Below are 12,453 nucleotides of genomic sequence, written 5' to 3' on the forward strand. Positions count from 1 at the left end.
TGTGGTAATGGCCAAAGGAAAAGCCTAATGAGTGAACACATTTAAATTAAAAACTCCAACTTAAAAAGTTGAGAGCTAGAGTGGAACTTTTAAAGAAATGCTTAAAGAATGAGCATAAAGCAAGTGGGGAATGAGTTTTGAAAAAGGCACAAAAAAATCAAAATAGAATTTGAGATGGAGTCTAAGATGGAGTCTAAGGAGTTTGAGATGAAACTCGAGATGGAGTCCGAGGCTAAATTTAAAATTGGATCCAAGATTAAAATTGAGTTTGGGACTAGGATTGGGACTAAAATCAGGACCGAGACCAAATTTGAGTTCAAGTTCATGTTTAAGTCTAAATTCGAGTCCGAGGGTGAAAGCCCAAAATAATCATCTCCCAAGACCCTAAGGGATTTAATGAATCCCTATAAGATAATAAAAAGATAGAACTAATTTGGTTAGAAAAAGCTAATGTGATAAAGAAGGTTATATTTACGTAGTGATATAACCACTAAGGAATCTAAAGCTACACTAGCATTCTTTCTGTCTATCCGGCCGCTAGAACCCTAAATCCCAAGATCGCCACCAGGAGATCCCATGCCTGCTTCGCTGACGTCGTGTGCCACACCTGCATTAGTTGCCTGTCCTCGAGATGGAGCAAAATATTCGCTCGTGCTCTCGCGTCCTTCTTCTCAAACTCCAGGCGATCTTCCTTCCTGGCGGATTCTTCCGGCCGGGCCTCCGATCCGCTCACCACGCCCCACTGATCGTGTAGCACCAGCAGCATTTGCATCCTCATCTTCCAGACGTGGAATCTGGCGCCGCCGAATCGCTCCACCAAGAACATCGACCCTTGCTCGTCCCTCATCGGGAGAAATCTTTCCTCCCTGTACGAGCTCTCATCTCTGTGCGGGATTTCTCGCGGAAATGCGGCCTCGGGAGCTTCGATCGGGAAGGATTTCGAGTTGTCAGCGACGGATTGGGGCGTGTCGAGGCTGGATTGCTCCTGGCGAACGACAGGGGGAGCTTGTCGCGCCGGATCATCGCAAACAAATCTCCAGCAGTACCTGGCAGGCACACACACGAGAGATTTCGCAAGAAATTCACACGGCATCGCGCGATTTCACCTTTCCATTCCTCTCTTCATCGAATCGAAGAGACGCAAAGAACAAGAGCCCTAAAACCAGTTAACATGCTACTCGCAATATTTGCTTGCTTTGTCTGGTGGCCTCTTTTCCCTTCCTCGAGCGATGGGGTCGCCATAGCCGGGTTCCCACTCTCACAGCTGCCCGTGGAGCTTCTTAGGGTAGTGAATCCTCCATTGCGATGCTTGCCAGCGATCAATCCGCGTGGATGCCGCCTTGTTCTTGCGGCCAAGCCAGGGAGGGATGGGATTTCCTTGGAGGAGGGATGGATCGAGGAAGATTTGGACGCCGCCGGCCCAGCGATTCTCGCGTCCTTGGAGAGCGACTACAATGCCATTGCGATCGTGGAGCTGCCGAGGGATTCGCTGGCTGATTTCGCTGGGGCAAGATTGCTGCTGCTCGATCAAACAGGTAGGCTAGGGATTATCGCTTTCTTTGTTCATGGATTTCTTGTGTGACTCGAGTCGTGCTAGGATCTTTGTCAATGTAGGAGATCCTCACAGCGTTTACATGGAGGATTCGATGTGGGTTGGATACTACTGGGTATAGAAATTCTCTTTCCTTTCTTTGTTCTTATGTAAGCTCATGTGTGTTCTTTAGGATGAGTTCTCCTCGCTTCCACCGATCATTCCGGAAGGTCCCATTGCAATTTTCGGATTGGTAAGAACTTTTCGTGTGCTTCTTCTTACAAAAATCTTTGTTTCAACAGGGAGGTGGCACTGCTGCTCGATTACTGCTCCATTTGTGGCCCCAGCGAGAATTGATAGGCTTTGAGATCGATGAACTCGTGAGTCTCTTGCATTTTCCATCCCCGGAGCTCAACCAGTTTTCATGCAGCTGATTGAAAAGGCGAGAAAATATCTTGGCCTGTCCGAGCTGGAAGGCGAGAATGAACATGGTGGCGGACTGAAAATTCATATCGGAGACGCTTTCTCGGATGCCAATGATCCCGACGGAGGATTTGCAGGTACTGTGACATGCAAGTTCTTTTATCATCTTTTCTCAGAAGCTGTGATTCTTGTCCAGGCATTGTCGTGGATTTGTTCTCAAACGCGGAGGTTTTGCCAGAGTTGCACGAGGTAGAAACAACGTTATGGTCTTTGTGATCTCATAGTTTTAGTTCTTCCAGGTGGAGACATGGTTGAAACTCCGGAAGAGATTGAAACCGGGAGGCCGGATCATGATCAACTTCGTGGAGAAAAGGAAGCTCCATGGAGATCAAAACAAGCACAACATTCTACGTGCAATGTCTAAAGCATTTCCAGGCGAGGTAAAGCTTTCTCTTTGTTTTTCTCCTCTAGAGTTTGGAAACAAAACTCTCTCCAGGTGAACTGGCGAAAGATTGATCGAATTAACAACAAAATGGCTTTCACGGGTCCTCTCCCGGATCTCCAAAAATGGTCTCAGGCTCTTCCCGAGAGGCTACAAAAAGGCACACTCGAATGGAAAGCTTTCGATTGACAAGCCTTCTCTCCGGAAAGAAAAAAAAAAATCAATCTCGTCTCGGGGTGGAAAGAATCTGCCCGATAATCGCATTCACCTTCACACAACCAGCGTAAGCACAAGAGAGAAAAAAAGAGAGCTCTTTCGTGGAGCTGACTTGCCTGTTTATACTTTGAGACGCATCGATCAATGCAGGCCATCTCGCCAAGATTAAGATCCGGATCCTTGTAACTGTGAGCACAATCCATCCAAAAATGATTTTTTTTTTGGAAGTTTGAAGCTGAGAACTCACTTTTTTCCAATACATTTGTCGCAGCACATTTTGGTCATTCTGGATCACGGAAAAAAAATCCCCAATAAGCTCGCAGCTGGAACCAATCGAAGAGACTTACTTGGTGTTGAGCTCGACCCAATACCCCAGTTCCTCGATCACGCCAAGGTCCGTCGTCTTGCTCATTAGAAAGAAAGCTCTTATTAACGGAGAAACCCTAGCCCTAGATTCCAGGAGGCATATGCTTCCATTTGAAAACGGACAATTTTCGCCGGAAAACACGAAGCACCCTTTTTGTTCTTCCGCAAGATCTGTGTGGCCACGCGCTTTAAAGAACTCCTCGAGGATTTCTCGATCACAACGATCTCCTGGAGGAGCTCGAAGAACGCTCTTCGAAGAACCTTGAGCCATGGGCAGCAATCGGTGAGTGGTATTTCTCGTTTCTTCTCGCATCTCTAACTCCTGGATCGATTTTGCGCGATCGATCGAAGATGGTGGTCGAGAGAGACGATTGCCGTGGTGACTGGCAGCAACAAGGGGCTTGGATTGGCCATAGCTCGCGGTCTGGCCATGGAGGGCGTGACGACGATCCTGACTGCCAGAGACGAGCTCCGGGGCTGGGAAACCGTGGACTCGCTCAAACAAGACGAGAGAATCGATCCATCGCTGATCCACTTCCACCGGCTGGACGTGACAAGCGCCTCGTCGATCCAGGAGTTTGCGAGATGGATCAAAACCAAGTTTGGTGGCTTGGACATTTTGGTAAGAACAAGCTCGCGAGCTCACTGCTTAGTTTGATCCATTGTCAAGGTGAACAACGCGGGAATCTCGGGAGCTACTCCGGGAGCTCTCACAAACTTGGAGAACTCCAAAGCTGTGATTGACACGAATTACCTCGCAGTTCGAAAGCTCACAGAGAGTTTGATCTCGCTCATGCGTCCATCCTCTCACGGAGCCCGCATCGTCAACGTGAGCTCCGGAACAAGCCGATTGGATGTAAGCCTCCTTCTCCATCTTGAATCCTCCAAAGATCTTACAAACTTCGCCTTCCAGGCACTGCAAAACCAAGCTCTCGCCCATAAGATCTCAAACATTGACGAGCTCTCGATGGAAGCCATCGACGAGATAGTCAAGGAGTACCTGGAGGACGTCGAGCACGGACGGGTCATCGAGAAGGGCTGGTCCAGGATGTTTGGAGCTTACGACTACTGCTTCTCCAAGATAGCTCTCAACGCCTACACGCGAGTTCTGGCGAGAGATCTCTCCAAACTTCCCGAGGGTCACAAGATCTTCGCCAACTGCATGTGTCCGGGGCTGGCCAGCACGGACATGTCCAGGAACAACGGGCACTCGGCCGAGGTTGGAGCGGACACGGCCATTTGGTTGGCGTTGCGGCCGGCGATAGAGTCGAGCTCGGGGCGATTCTTCTCCAAGAGGAACGACGTTGGGTTTGATCGAATCCCCTTCTACATAGAAAACGTTGCCTACACTTCCGATCTGGAGGACTTCATGGAGTGTATCAGGAAGGTGGAAGCAGCAGCGAACTCGTAAAAGCTGGAGAGAAAAAACAAAATGAAAGGAGAGTTAGAACCGAAAAAAAAAATGAACTTTTGCTTGGAAGACTTTCTCTGCCTGTAAAGGTCTCAAAGGTAAATGTTAAGACTCTACAAGCACTGCCGCTCCCCCTCGTCCTTGAGCCTGCTCGCGAGAACTGCCTTCAGCGCCTTCAACATCTCGTTCGGTCGGCCTCCTCATCGAGCTTGAACTCGAAGTTTGCCTCGGCGAAGTCCCTGTAGTAGTCGTTCACCTCCGCGAGATCGTTTTCCAGCAGCGTCTACATGTAGCACTCCTTGCAGTCGCACATGAAATTCAGGCTCTTGTGCTTGAAAGGATGGCCGCCCTTGATGAAGCTCTTCTCCAGCGTCGATGTCTCGGGCCGCGAAGTAGCAGGTCACCTTTAATGTCCGTTTTGCAGAGGAATGGTTGATGAAGCTCGGTGTTGCGAGGTGGAAGAAGCCGCTCCGATTGTAGGACGCCTTGCTGACGATCTCAAAGGTTCGCTTCACTTCAATGCCTTCCGCCGCTGCTGTCAGTGCAAATCGGCCAATTCTCGGGAGTTGTCCAGTTCGGCCGGAAGGTTTCCATGCCGGGGACTTCTCGCTCGTCGCCCGCCGCCTCGCAAACGAGGCTGAGAAGCTGCTTGTATACCCGTGGAGATTTCATAGCCATGTCAAGCAGCCGAGCAGCAGCGTCTCGGTCCCAAGCCGACTCGTTTTCACCCTGCTCGAAGATGACCGCGTTGCTCACGAGCACAAGCTCACCTCGGTTAATCTTTCTCGTCGCAGACGGCCGCCGGCCACGCTTCTTGCTCTGGTCTCCACACATCTTCACCTCCACCGGGCCAACGTACTCGGCAAGCACTGGAAACTTTGGCTGTTTCTTGCTCTTGCCGTTGGAATCGCTCCACGCGCGGCTGTCCGGCTTTGCCTGGCAAGTTTCTGGGACTTCTCGAATAGCTAGTCGATGGTTTGGTCGAAATCTCTCAAGAGCTGCCACGACCATTCGTAGCGATGGGGCTTGAGCAAAGCAGACGACTTCCGATACACGCTCTTGAGATGGCTGGGATCAGCGCCACTAGCCTGTGATGCGCTCAAGGCATAGGCTTGAGCAGCGGCCTCAAAGCTCTCGTCTTTGAAGAGCATGTTCCCTGTCGCGGGGTTCATACCTGCATGGAGGCGATCGTCGCCAAAGAAAGAGAGCACCTCCACGTTCGCCGGATTGTCGACATACTAACCTCGAAATTAAACCGTGATTATTTCCGTGCCTCTCTCGACGATGGCCTTGACAACACGATGATCGTCCTGTCTGCCAAGCTTGATCTCCCACTCTCGCTCGATCACGCTCCATGCCGCGTCCTTGTCCCGTGCAAACTCCACCAGAAGTTTCATGTAAGCCAGATTCGTGTCGCTGGCCGCCGAGAACTTGTGCATCGCGGCCATGATCACCTCCGCCGCTGGGACGCCACCGCCAGGCACCGGCACCGCCGCCCCACTCTCCACCCTCTGGTAATAGTAGAGGTATAGCGACCAGTGGATCGCTCGCAAGCACTGCCGGTCCTCCTCGTCCTGGAGCTTGCTCGCGAGAACGTCTTCCAGCTTCTTCACCACCTTGCCAGCCTCGGGATCCTTCTTGAACTGGAACTCAAAGTTTGCCTCGGCGAGGTCCCTGTAGTAGCCGTTCACCTCCACGAGATCTTCATCCAGCAGCGTCTCGAGGTGGCACTTCTTGCAATCACACTCGAAGGATGCGAGCCTCTTGCGCCTGTAAGGATGGCCGCTATTGATGTAGCAGTGGACGAGCTCTTCTCCGGCGGCGATGTCGCGAGCAGCAAAGTAGCAGGCCGAAGTTCCTAGCACCGTCTGGCACACGTTTGGAACGCAGGAATGGTTGATGAAGCTCGGGAGGAACCACGTCGCGACGTAGATGAGGCCTTTCGAGTACCTCGGATTGAAGGCGGCCTTGCTGACGATCTCACAGGTTCTCTGCACGTCGATGCCTTGAAGCGCCTCTCTGCCGGTGCTATCAGTGCTGCTAATCGGCCAAGCCTCGGGAGTTGTCCAGTTCGGCTGGAAGATTTCCATGGCAGGGACTTCTCGCTCGTCACCCGGCACCCCGCAAACGAGGGTGAGGAGCTGCTTGTATGCCCGTGGAGATTTCATGGCCATGTCGAGCAGCCGAGTAGCAGCGTCACGGTTGCAAGCCGACTGGTCGTCACCACGCTCAAAGATGACCGCGTTGCTCACGACCAGAAGCTCGCCTCGGTTGATCTTTCTTGTCGCAAACAGCCCCCGGCCACGCTTCTTGCTCTGGTCTCCACACATCTTGATCTCCACCGGGCCAACGTACTCGGCAAGCTCTGGAAACTTTGGTGGCGCTTTGGTCTCGCTGTCCGAGGCATCGCTCCACGCACGAAGAAAGCTGGAAATCTCCTGGGCAATGCTGCTGCTGTCCCGGCTTTGCCAGGCGAGCTTCTGGCACTTGATGTAGAGCTCCTGGATCGCTTGGTCCTTCCCAGCGAAATCTTTCAAGAGCTGGCACGACCAGTCATAGAGATGGAGCTTGAGCAAAGCCAATGCCTTTCGGTAGAGACTCTTGAGATGGTTGGGATCCATCTCGAGAGCGGCACTGGCAGCATTGATGCAAGCCTCAAATCGCCCCAGCTTGAGGTAGCACGCGGCTTGGTTGGCAAGCGCTAGCATTCGATCGCGGCTATCATCCTGTGAGGTGATGATCAAGCCATAGGCTTGAGCTGCGGCCTCAAAGCTCCCATCTTTAGTAAGCTTGTTCCCTTCCATCCGAATCGTGGAGTGGCTCATACCTCGAAATCTCTGGAGCTGATCGTCGCCAAGGAAAGAGAGCACCTCCACATTGGCCGGATTATCGAGCGCGATGAGCGAAAGAGTGCCGGGACCAGTTCCTGGATCATCGAGAAGCACCGCCAGATCAAGATTCACACTCAGATCGTCCAGAGGCCTCGCCAGCGTCGGCTCCTTGACCGCTACCCTCGCCCCCCTGGGAAATTTCGACCGGACCTCCACGTCCGTGGCACTGCTCGTCGCCGCATGCTTGATCGCGAGCAGCACCGATTCCCCGCTAGAATCCTCAAGCACCGTGAGTACCTGGACGCCGCCGTCGATCTTGAGCGCATCGGCAGCGAGAAATCCGTGAAGAACACGCCCGGTCGCGCGCGCTCCCGGCGCGAGATCGCCGATCCGGACAGGAGCTAGGGCGGAGATCGCCGCGGAGGGAATGCCGTGATCATCTTGTACCCGCTGGAGCAGCATCGAGACCAGGAATGTAGCCGGATCGAGGCACGCCACATCCTCCGCGAGGGATGGCGTCGCGTCGCTGATCACTGGCGCGCGGGCGAGGCGGAGGATCATCGCCTTGTGGAGCTTAATCTTACATTAATATATGAGACGTTGACCAGGTCAACATAGGTCAACATCATTTATTAATAAGGTTTAAGATGAAGCCGGGCAATTCAAATCTGTTGACCAATGCTGCCAGCAGACTAACAGTCCACGAGGGTCAACCTGGGTCTTCACAGTCAACAGCCTTTGGTAGTTATTCCCGAAGAGCGATTGCTGCCAGTCGGGCTCGTTATAATCGGCCTCGTTGAAATACGCCCACGAACCCGGTGTGAGATCCCTCAACTGGGCATTTGCGGCGGTCAACCGATCCATCCTCTCGCGGATCGACGCTCCAATCGCCGGCGAATCCAGCGAGCTGGGCGAGGATGAACTAGGCGAGCTCGACGAATTGGAACTGGAAGGGCTCGCGAACGAGGAGGAATCATCCCAGGAGCTCTCGGCGGTGATGTGCCACAACGCTTGCCTCCAAGCGGGATTCACCGCGACTGCGTCTCCAGCCCCCGCCACCGCCGCGCCGCCGCTCACCGCCACGCCCAGGATCGCGTTGCTCGTCGCGTTGGATTGCAGCAGCGTGACGAGCGCGTCGCTGATCTCGCCACCGGAGCTCTCGATCGCGCTGGCGGGGACGAGGCGGGAGATGAGCACTCGATTCGTGCCGAGATCGTCGTTGCAAATCCCCCTGGCGCTCGGGTAGAACGAGCACATCGTGTCGTTGTACCACTCCAGGAAGCTGGGATACGATCGCACGCCGCCGCCCACCGCGCGGACCGTGGCGTTGTGACGTGCGATCCACTCCAGGAACGATCCAAAGCTCTGGTCGTGGAACGCGGTGGTCTGGTTGAGCGCGTGGTAGCGGAGAGTCAGCGAGGTGCCGCCCATCACGAAGTAGCCCGCCCAGCCCTGGCGGTACAGCGCGGCGCTAAGCTGGGTAAACTGGCCTATCAGCTGGCGGTAGCTCCCCACGCCGCTGGCGGCAAGCACGTGTACCGCCGAGAGAATGTTGCTCGGCGCCGGGAACGTGCGATGTACCGCCGCGGTAACCACGCCGAAGGTGCCGCCGCCGCCGCCGCGTAGCGCCCAGAAAAGGTCCCGGTTAACGCACCGGTTGGCGTACCGCACGGTACCACCGGGCGTCACAATCGTGAACTGGAGCACGTTGTCGGCGGCGAGGCCGTACGCCGCGGGGCTGTGCCCACCGCCCTGTACGTAACCGCCGGCGGTAGCCACCGAGGAGCTAAGCGCGCCCACGACGAGCTTCCCTTGGGCGTGGGCGGCGGTGTAGAGCTCGCGCCACTGGACGCCAGCGCCCACCTCCACTGCCGAGGCGCCGCTGGAATGGGGATCGCAGCCCTCCTCGACGAATTCCTCGCTGAATTGGATGCTCTTGAGATTGTGCGTCCAAATGCTGAGCGATCCACGCGCGAAGCTCCGCCCGAGGTAGTCATGGCCCGTGCTCTTCACCACGATCCGCAAGAAATGCTGCCGGGCGAAGTGGATGGCGGCCTGGACCTGCGAGATGGAGGAGACGTTGACAGCGAGCACCTGGGAGCACGATGACGCCGAGGGCAGCGCGGTACCGTTGGGCGGGAGCGGGCAGCTCTGGGTGCCGTAGGCCTCCCAGTTTGGGTGCTCCACTTGGGTGGAGCGCCACGCACTGTCGTGCCAATTGGCCCGCGCGGTGGCGCACTGCGCGGTACCGTCGGCGTCATAGCAGGGTGACGCTGGTGGGCGGACCTGGATGAGCGCGCCGCCCACTGTGAGATTGAATCGCTCCCAGTGCTTGGCGTTTGGGAAGCACGATTGATCGGCAGTGCAGCGGCATCTAGTGGCGGCGATTGCAGCGGGCAAGAGGAGGAAGAGCGCGAGGAGGAGGGATTTGCGAGTAGATCGATCACACATTGCTTCGTTCCACGCAAGGATCATCTTCTTTCTTCCTTTCGGCTTGGATCTTTTTAAAGCGTTCTCCCGCGCCATGACATTAGAATGATCTATCGACCATTGACTAACGACATTGAACAATGTACAGTGGACTCGCTGACCATCGTTGACGAGTGACCATTGACTAACTAGTCAACGACATTGATCAAAGGGACCACAGTGGACTCGCTGACTAGCGTTGACTAGTAGGACTCCACGTAAATGTTGGAGAGTAGGACGTGGGAGGAGCCACACTCTTGTGGAGTTCGCTCAAGAACAAGCTCCTCGAGAACCCTCGCGCGATCAAAGTCGTGGTGGATCTTACACGCCCCCAGCAGCGTCGTCCACGCCAGTGGCTCCGGCTCGAATGGCATCGTCTCCACGAGCTCCTGCGCTTGATCCAGCCAGCCCGCGCGGCCGAGAAGATCCACCAGGCACACGAAGTGATCCATCTGGGGCGCGATCTCCCACTCGGCGGCCATGGACGTGAAGCACTCGTGGCCGCTGGAGACGAGGCCCGAGTGGGAGCACGCCACCAAGATGGTGATGAAAGTCACGTCGTCCGGCTCGGCACCGTCGAGCTCCATCCTCCTGTACATTTCCATGGCTTCCTCGGCGTGGCCGTGCTTCGCGAATCCCACTATCATCGCCGTCCAGGACACCAAGTTCTTATGCTCCATCCTGTGGAAGATCCGGCTCCCTTCGTCCAGGAAGCCACACTTGGCGTGTAAGTTCACGATCGCGTTCTCCACCACAATGTTCTTCCTCGTCATCGCCTCCAAGTTGGCGTTGGAGTGGAGATGGCGGAGGAGTTCCTTGGCCTGGTTTAAGTCTCCCAGGTTCGAGCACGCTGCTAGAACCGCGGCGATGGCTCCTTGATCCGGCTCCACTCTTTCCGTCTCCACCATTCTTTTGTAAAGATCGATGGCTTGCCTTTCGCGTCCAGCTTGAGTGTATGCCGTGAGGAGGATGTTCCAGCTGACCACCGTTCGGGAGCTTTCGTCCATGGACTCGAAGAACTTGCTCGCTTCCTCCAGGCTGCCACACTTTGCGTACATGTTGAGCAGTGAGTTCTGGACGAGCTCCGACTTTATCATCCCGGTCGCCACTGCTCGGCTGTGGATCTCTTTGCCGTCTTCAAGGTCGAAGCACGAGCCGAGAACAGCAGCCAGAGTGACGCTGTTTGGTTCTATCTCCCCGTCGCGAAGCATGCTCTTGTAGAGTCCCATGGCTTCGCGGTGATAGCCTTCCTGAGTGTAAGCTGCGATCATCGACGTCCAGGCGACCACGTCTCTGAGCTCCATGCTATCAAACACCCGACGAGCTTCTTCGGCCCTGTGGCACTTCGCGTACATGTTGACGACCGCGGTCTCCAAGTTTCTATCCGGAAGAAGACTCTCAGCTCTGGCTCGCTGGTGGATCGCCCGGCCGTGTTTCAAAGCTCCAACGTTGGCACACCACCCGAGCAAGCAAATCAAAGTCACTGCGTTGCCACGGACTCCTTGAAGCTCCATCTCCCGGAACAAATCCAGTGCCTCCGCAGCCTGGTCTTTCCCACCAAAGTGTGCGTAAGCTCCGAGAAGAGCGTTCCATGACATGATGTTCTTCTCTTCCATCCCGTCGAAAACTTTCCTGGCGTCCAGCAAGCCGGCACAGTTCCCATACATCGAGACGAGCGCAGTCCCGAGCGCTGGATCCCGCAGATCCAATGAAGTCACTCGGGAGTGAACTCTTCTGCCTTGATCGAGATCGCCCAGGACCGAGCAAGCACTGAGAACGCTTACGTAAGTCACGCTGTTTGGTTCCACGTCCATCTTGCTGTAAAGCTCCACAGCGTCTCTAGCTCTCCCGCTGTGAGTGTAAGCCGTGATCATCGACGTCCAAGTGATCACGTCCCTGCGCTCTATCCCATCGAAAACTTTTCTCGCCTGATCGATCCTCCCGCATCTCGAGTACATGGTGATGAGAGCGTTCCCGAGAGGACCATCCGGTTGGATCTTCAAAGCAGCAATCCTTGCGTGGATTCTTTCCCCGAGCTTGAGATCGCCCAAGCTGGAAATCGCTGTGAGGACTGCCACGAATGTGATCTTGTTGGGCTCTACATCCATTCTCTGATAGAGCTCCACTGCCTTGTGAAAATGCCCAGTCTGGGCATACGCTGTGAGCATCGCAGTCCAGGACACCACATTCTTGCGGGAGATCCCATCGAAAACTTTCTCGGCCTCTTGCAAGCTCCCACACCTGGCATACATCGTCACAAGGGCCGCCTCTAGAGAAAGATCCGATTCCCTCCTAGACGATCGGATTCGCGAGTGGACCGATCTTCCCTCGGCCAAGAGCTGCGAATTTCCACAGGCGCCCAGCACGCCCAGCAGCGTCACTCGATTCGGCTCCACGCCCTCGGAATCCATCCTCTGATAGAGATCTAGCGCCTCTCTTCCCTGTCCGGCCTGAGAATACCCCGAGACCATCGCATTCCACGACACCACGTCCTTCTTGGCCATGGAATCGAATGTGGATCGCGCTTCTTCCATGCTGCCGCACTGGCGATACATCTGGATGAGGAGATTTCCCAAGAACGTGTTGCCGCCATAGCCATGGCGGAGGAGATGGCGGTGGACGCGGCGGCCCTCCTCGATCGCCTTGGCGGCGCCGCAGCATTGGATGAGAGACGCGTAGAGTGATGATCCTCCCACCTGGATCGCTTCCAGGCGCTCCAATCCATCCTTGATGGAAAGAAGGGTTCTACGCATACAAAGGGGGA

At 55.1% G+C, this 12,453-nt stretch overlaps 6 protein-coding genes across 7 annotated transcripts; 2 read left to right on the forward strand and 4 right to left on the reverse strand.

Annotated features, from left to right (window-relative positions):
* Positions 1-421: 421 nt before the first annotated feature.
* On the reverse strand, positions 422-1,295 carry LOC112349095. Its single transcript, XM_024682851.1, has 2 exons — positions 1,107-1,295; positions 422-1,046 (listed from the first exon to the last, which is right to left on the reverse strand). The coding sequence occupies exons 1-2, from the start codon at positions 1,124-1,126 to the stop codon at positions 527-529; spliced, it is 540 nt and encodes a 179-aa protein (XP_024538619.1). The 5' UTR covers positions 1,127-1,295; the 3' UTR covers positions 422-526.
* A 136-nt stretch (positions 1,296-1,431) lies between these two features.
* On the forward strand, positions 1,432-3,117 carry LOC9656833 (probable polyamine aminopropyl transferase). Of its 2 annotated transcripts, XM_024682850.1 has the most exons (9): positions 1,432-1,535; positions 1,598-1,667; positions 1,725-1,784; positions 1,834-1,911; positions 1,962-2,091; positions 2,151-2,203; positions 2,254-2,394; positions 2,451-2,800; positions 2,884-3,117. In XM_024682850.1, exons 2-8 carry the CDS (start codon positions 1,635-1,637, stop codon positions 2,583-2,585), a joined length of 630 nt encoding a protein of 209 aa, XP_024538618.1. In that variant the 5' UTR covers positions 1,432-1,535; positions 1,598-1,634; the 3' UTR covers positions 2,586-2,800; positions 2,884-3,117. The 2 variants fall into 2 exon arrangements, with proteins under 2 accessions (XP_024538618.1, XP_024538617.1); XM_024682849.1 differs by lacking the exon at positions 1,432-1,535 and having other exon boundaries at positions 1,565-1,667.
* Positions 3,118-3,208: 91 nt separating this feature from the next.
* LOC9656834 ((+)-neomenthol dehydrogenase) lies at positions 3,209-4,473 on the forward strand. The gene is made up of 4 exons (XM_002977697.2): positions 3,209-3,261; positions 3,330-3,600; positions 3,649-3,834; positions 3,892-4,473. Exons 1-4 carry the CDS (start codon positions 3,248-3,250, stop codon positions 4,387-4,389), a joined length of 969 nt encoding a protein of 322 aa, XP_002977743.2. The 5' UTR covers positions 3,209-3,247; the 3' UTR covers positions 4,390-4,473.
* Positions 4,474-5,639: 1,166 nt separating this feature from the next.
* Positions 5,640-7,781, reverse strand: LOC112349041. Its single transcript, XM_024682627.1, has one exon. The coding sequence runs from the start codon at positions 7,779-7,781 to the stop codon at positions 5,640-5,642; it is 2,142 nt and encodes a 713-aa protein (XP_024538395.1).
* An 81-nt stretch (positions 7,782-7,862) lies between these two features.
* Positions 7,863-9,746, reverse strand: LOC9657546 (uncharacterized FAD-linked oxidoreductase ARB_02478). Its single transcript, XM_024682628.1, has one exon. The coding sequence runs from the start codon at positions 9,744-9,746 to the stop codon at positions 7,863-7,865; it is 1,884 nt and encodes a 627-aa protein (XP_024538396.1).
* Positions 9,747-9,783: 37 nt separating this feature from the next.
* LOC9657547 (putative pentatricopeptide repeat-containing protein At1g69350, mitochondrial) lies at positions 9,784-12,453 on the reverse strand. The gene has a single exon (XM_024682781.1). The coding sequence runs from the start codon at positions 12,440-12,442 to the stop codon at positions 9,893-9,895; it is 2,550 nt and encodes an 849-aa protein (XP_024538549.1). The 5' UTR covers positions 12,443-12,453; the 3' UTR covers positions 9,784-9,892.

The sequence above is a fragment of the Selaginella moellendorffii genome, unplaced genomic scaffold, assembly GCF_000143415.4.
Source record: "Selaginella moellendorffii unplaced genomic scaffold, v1.0 SELMOscaffold_35, whole genome shotgun sequence".
In the NCBI taxonomy this organism is placed as follows: domain Eukaryota; kingdom Viridiplantae; phylum Streptophyta; class Lycopodiopsida; order Selaginellales; family Selaginellaceae; genus Selaginella; species Selaginella moellendorffii.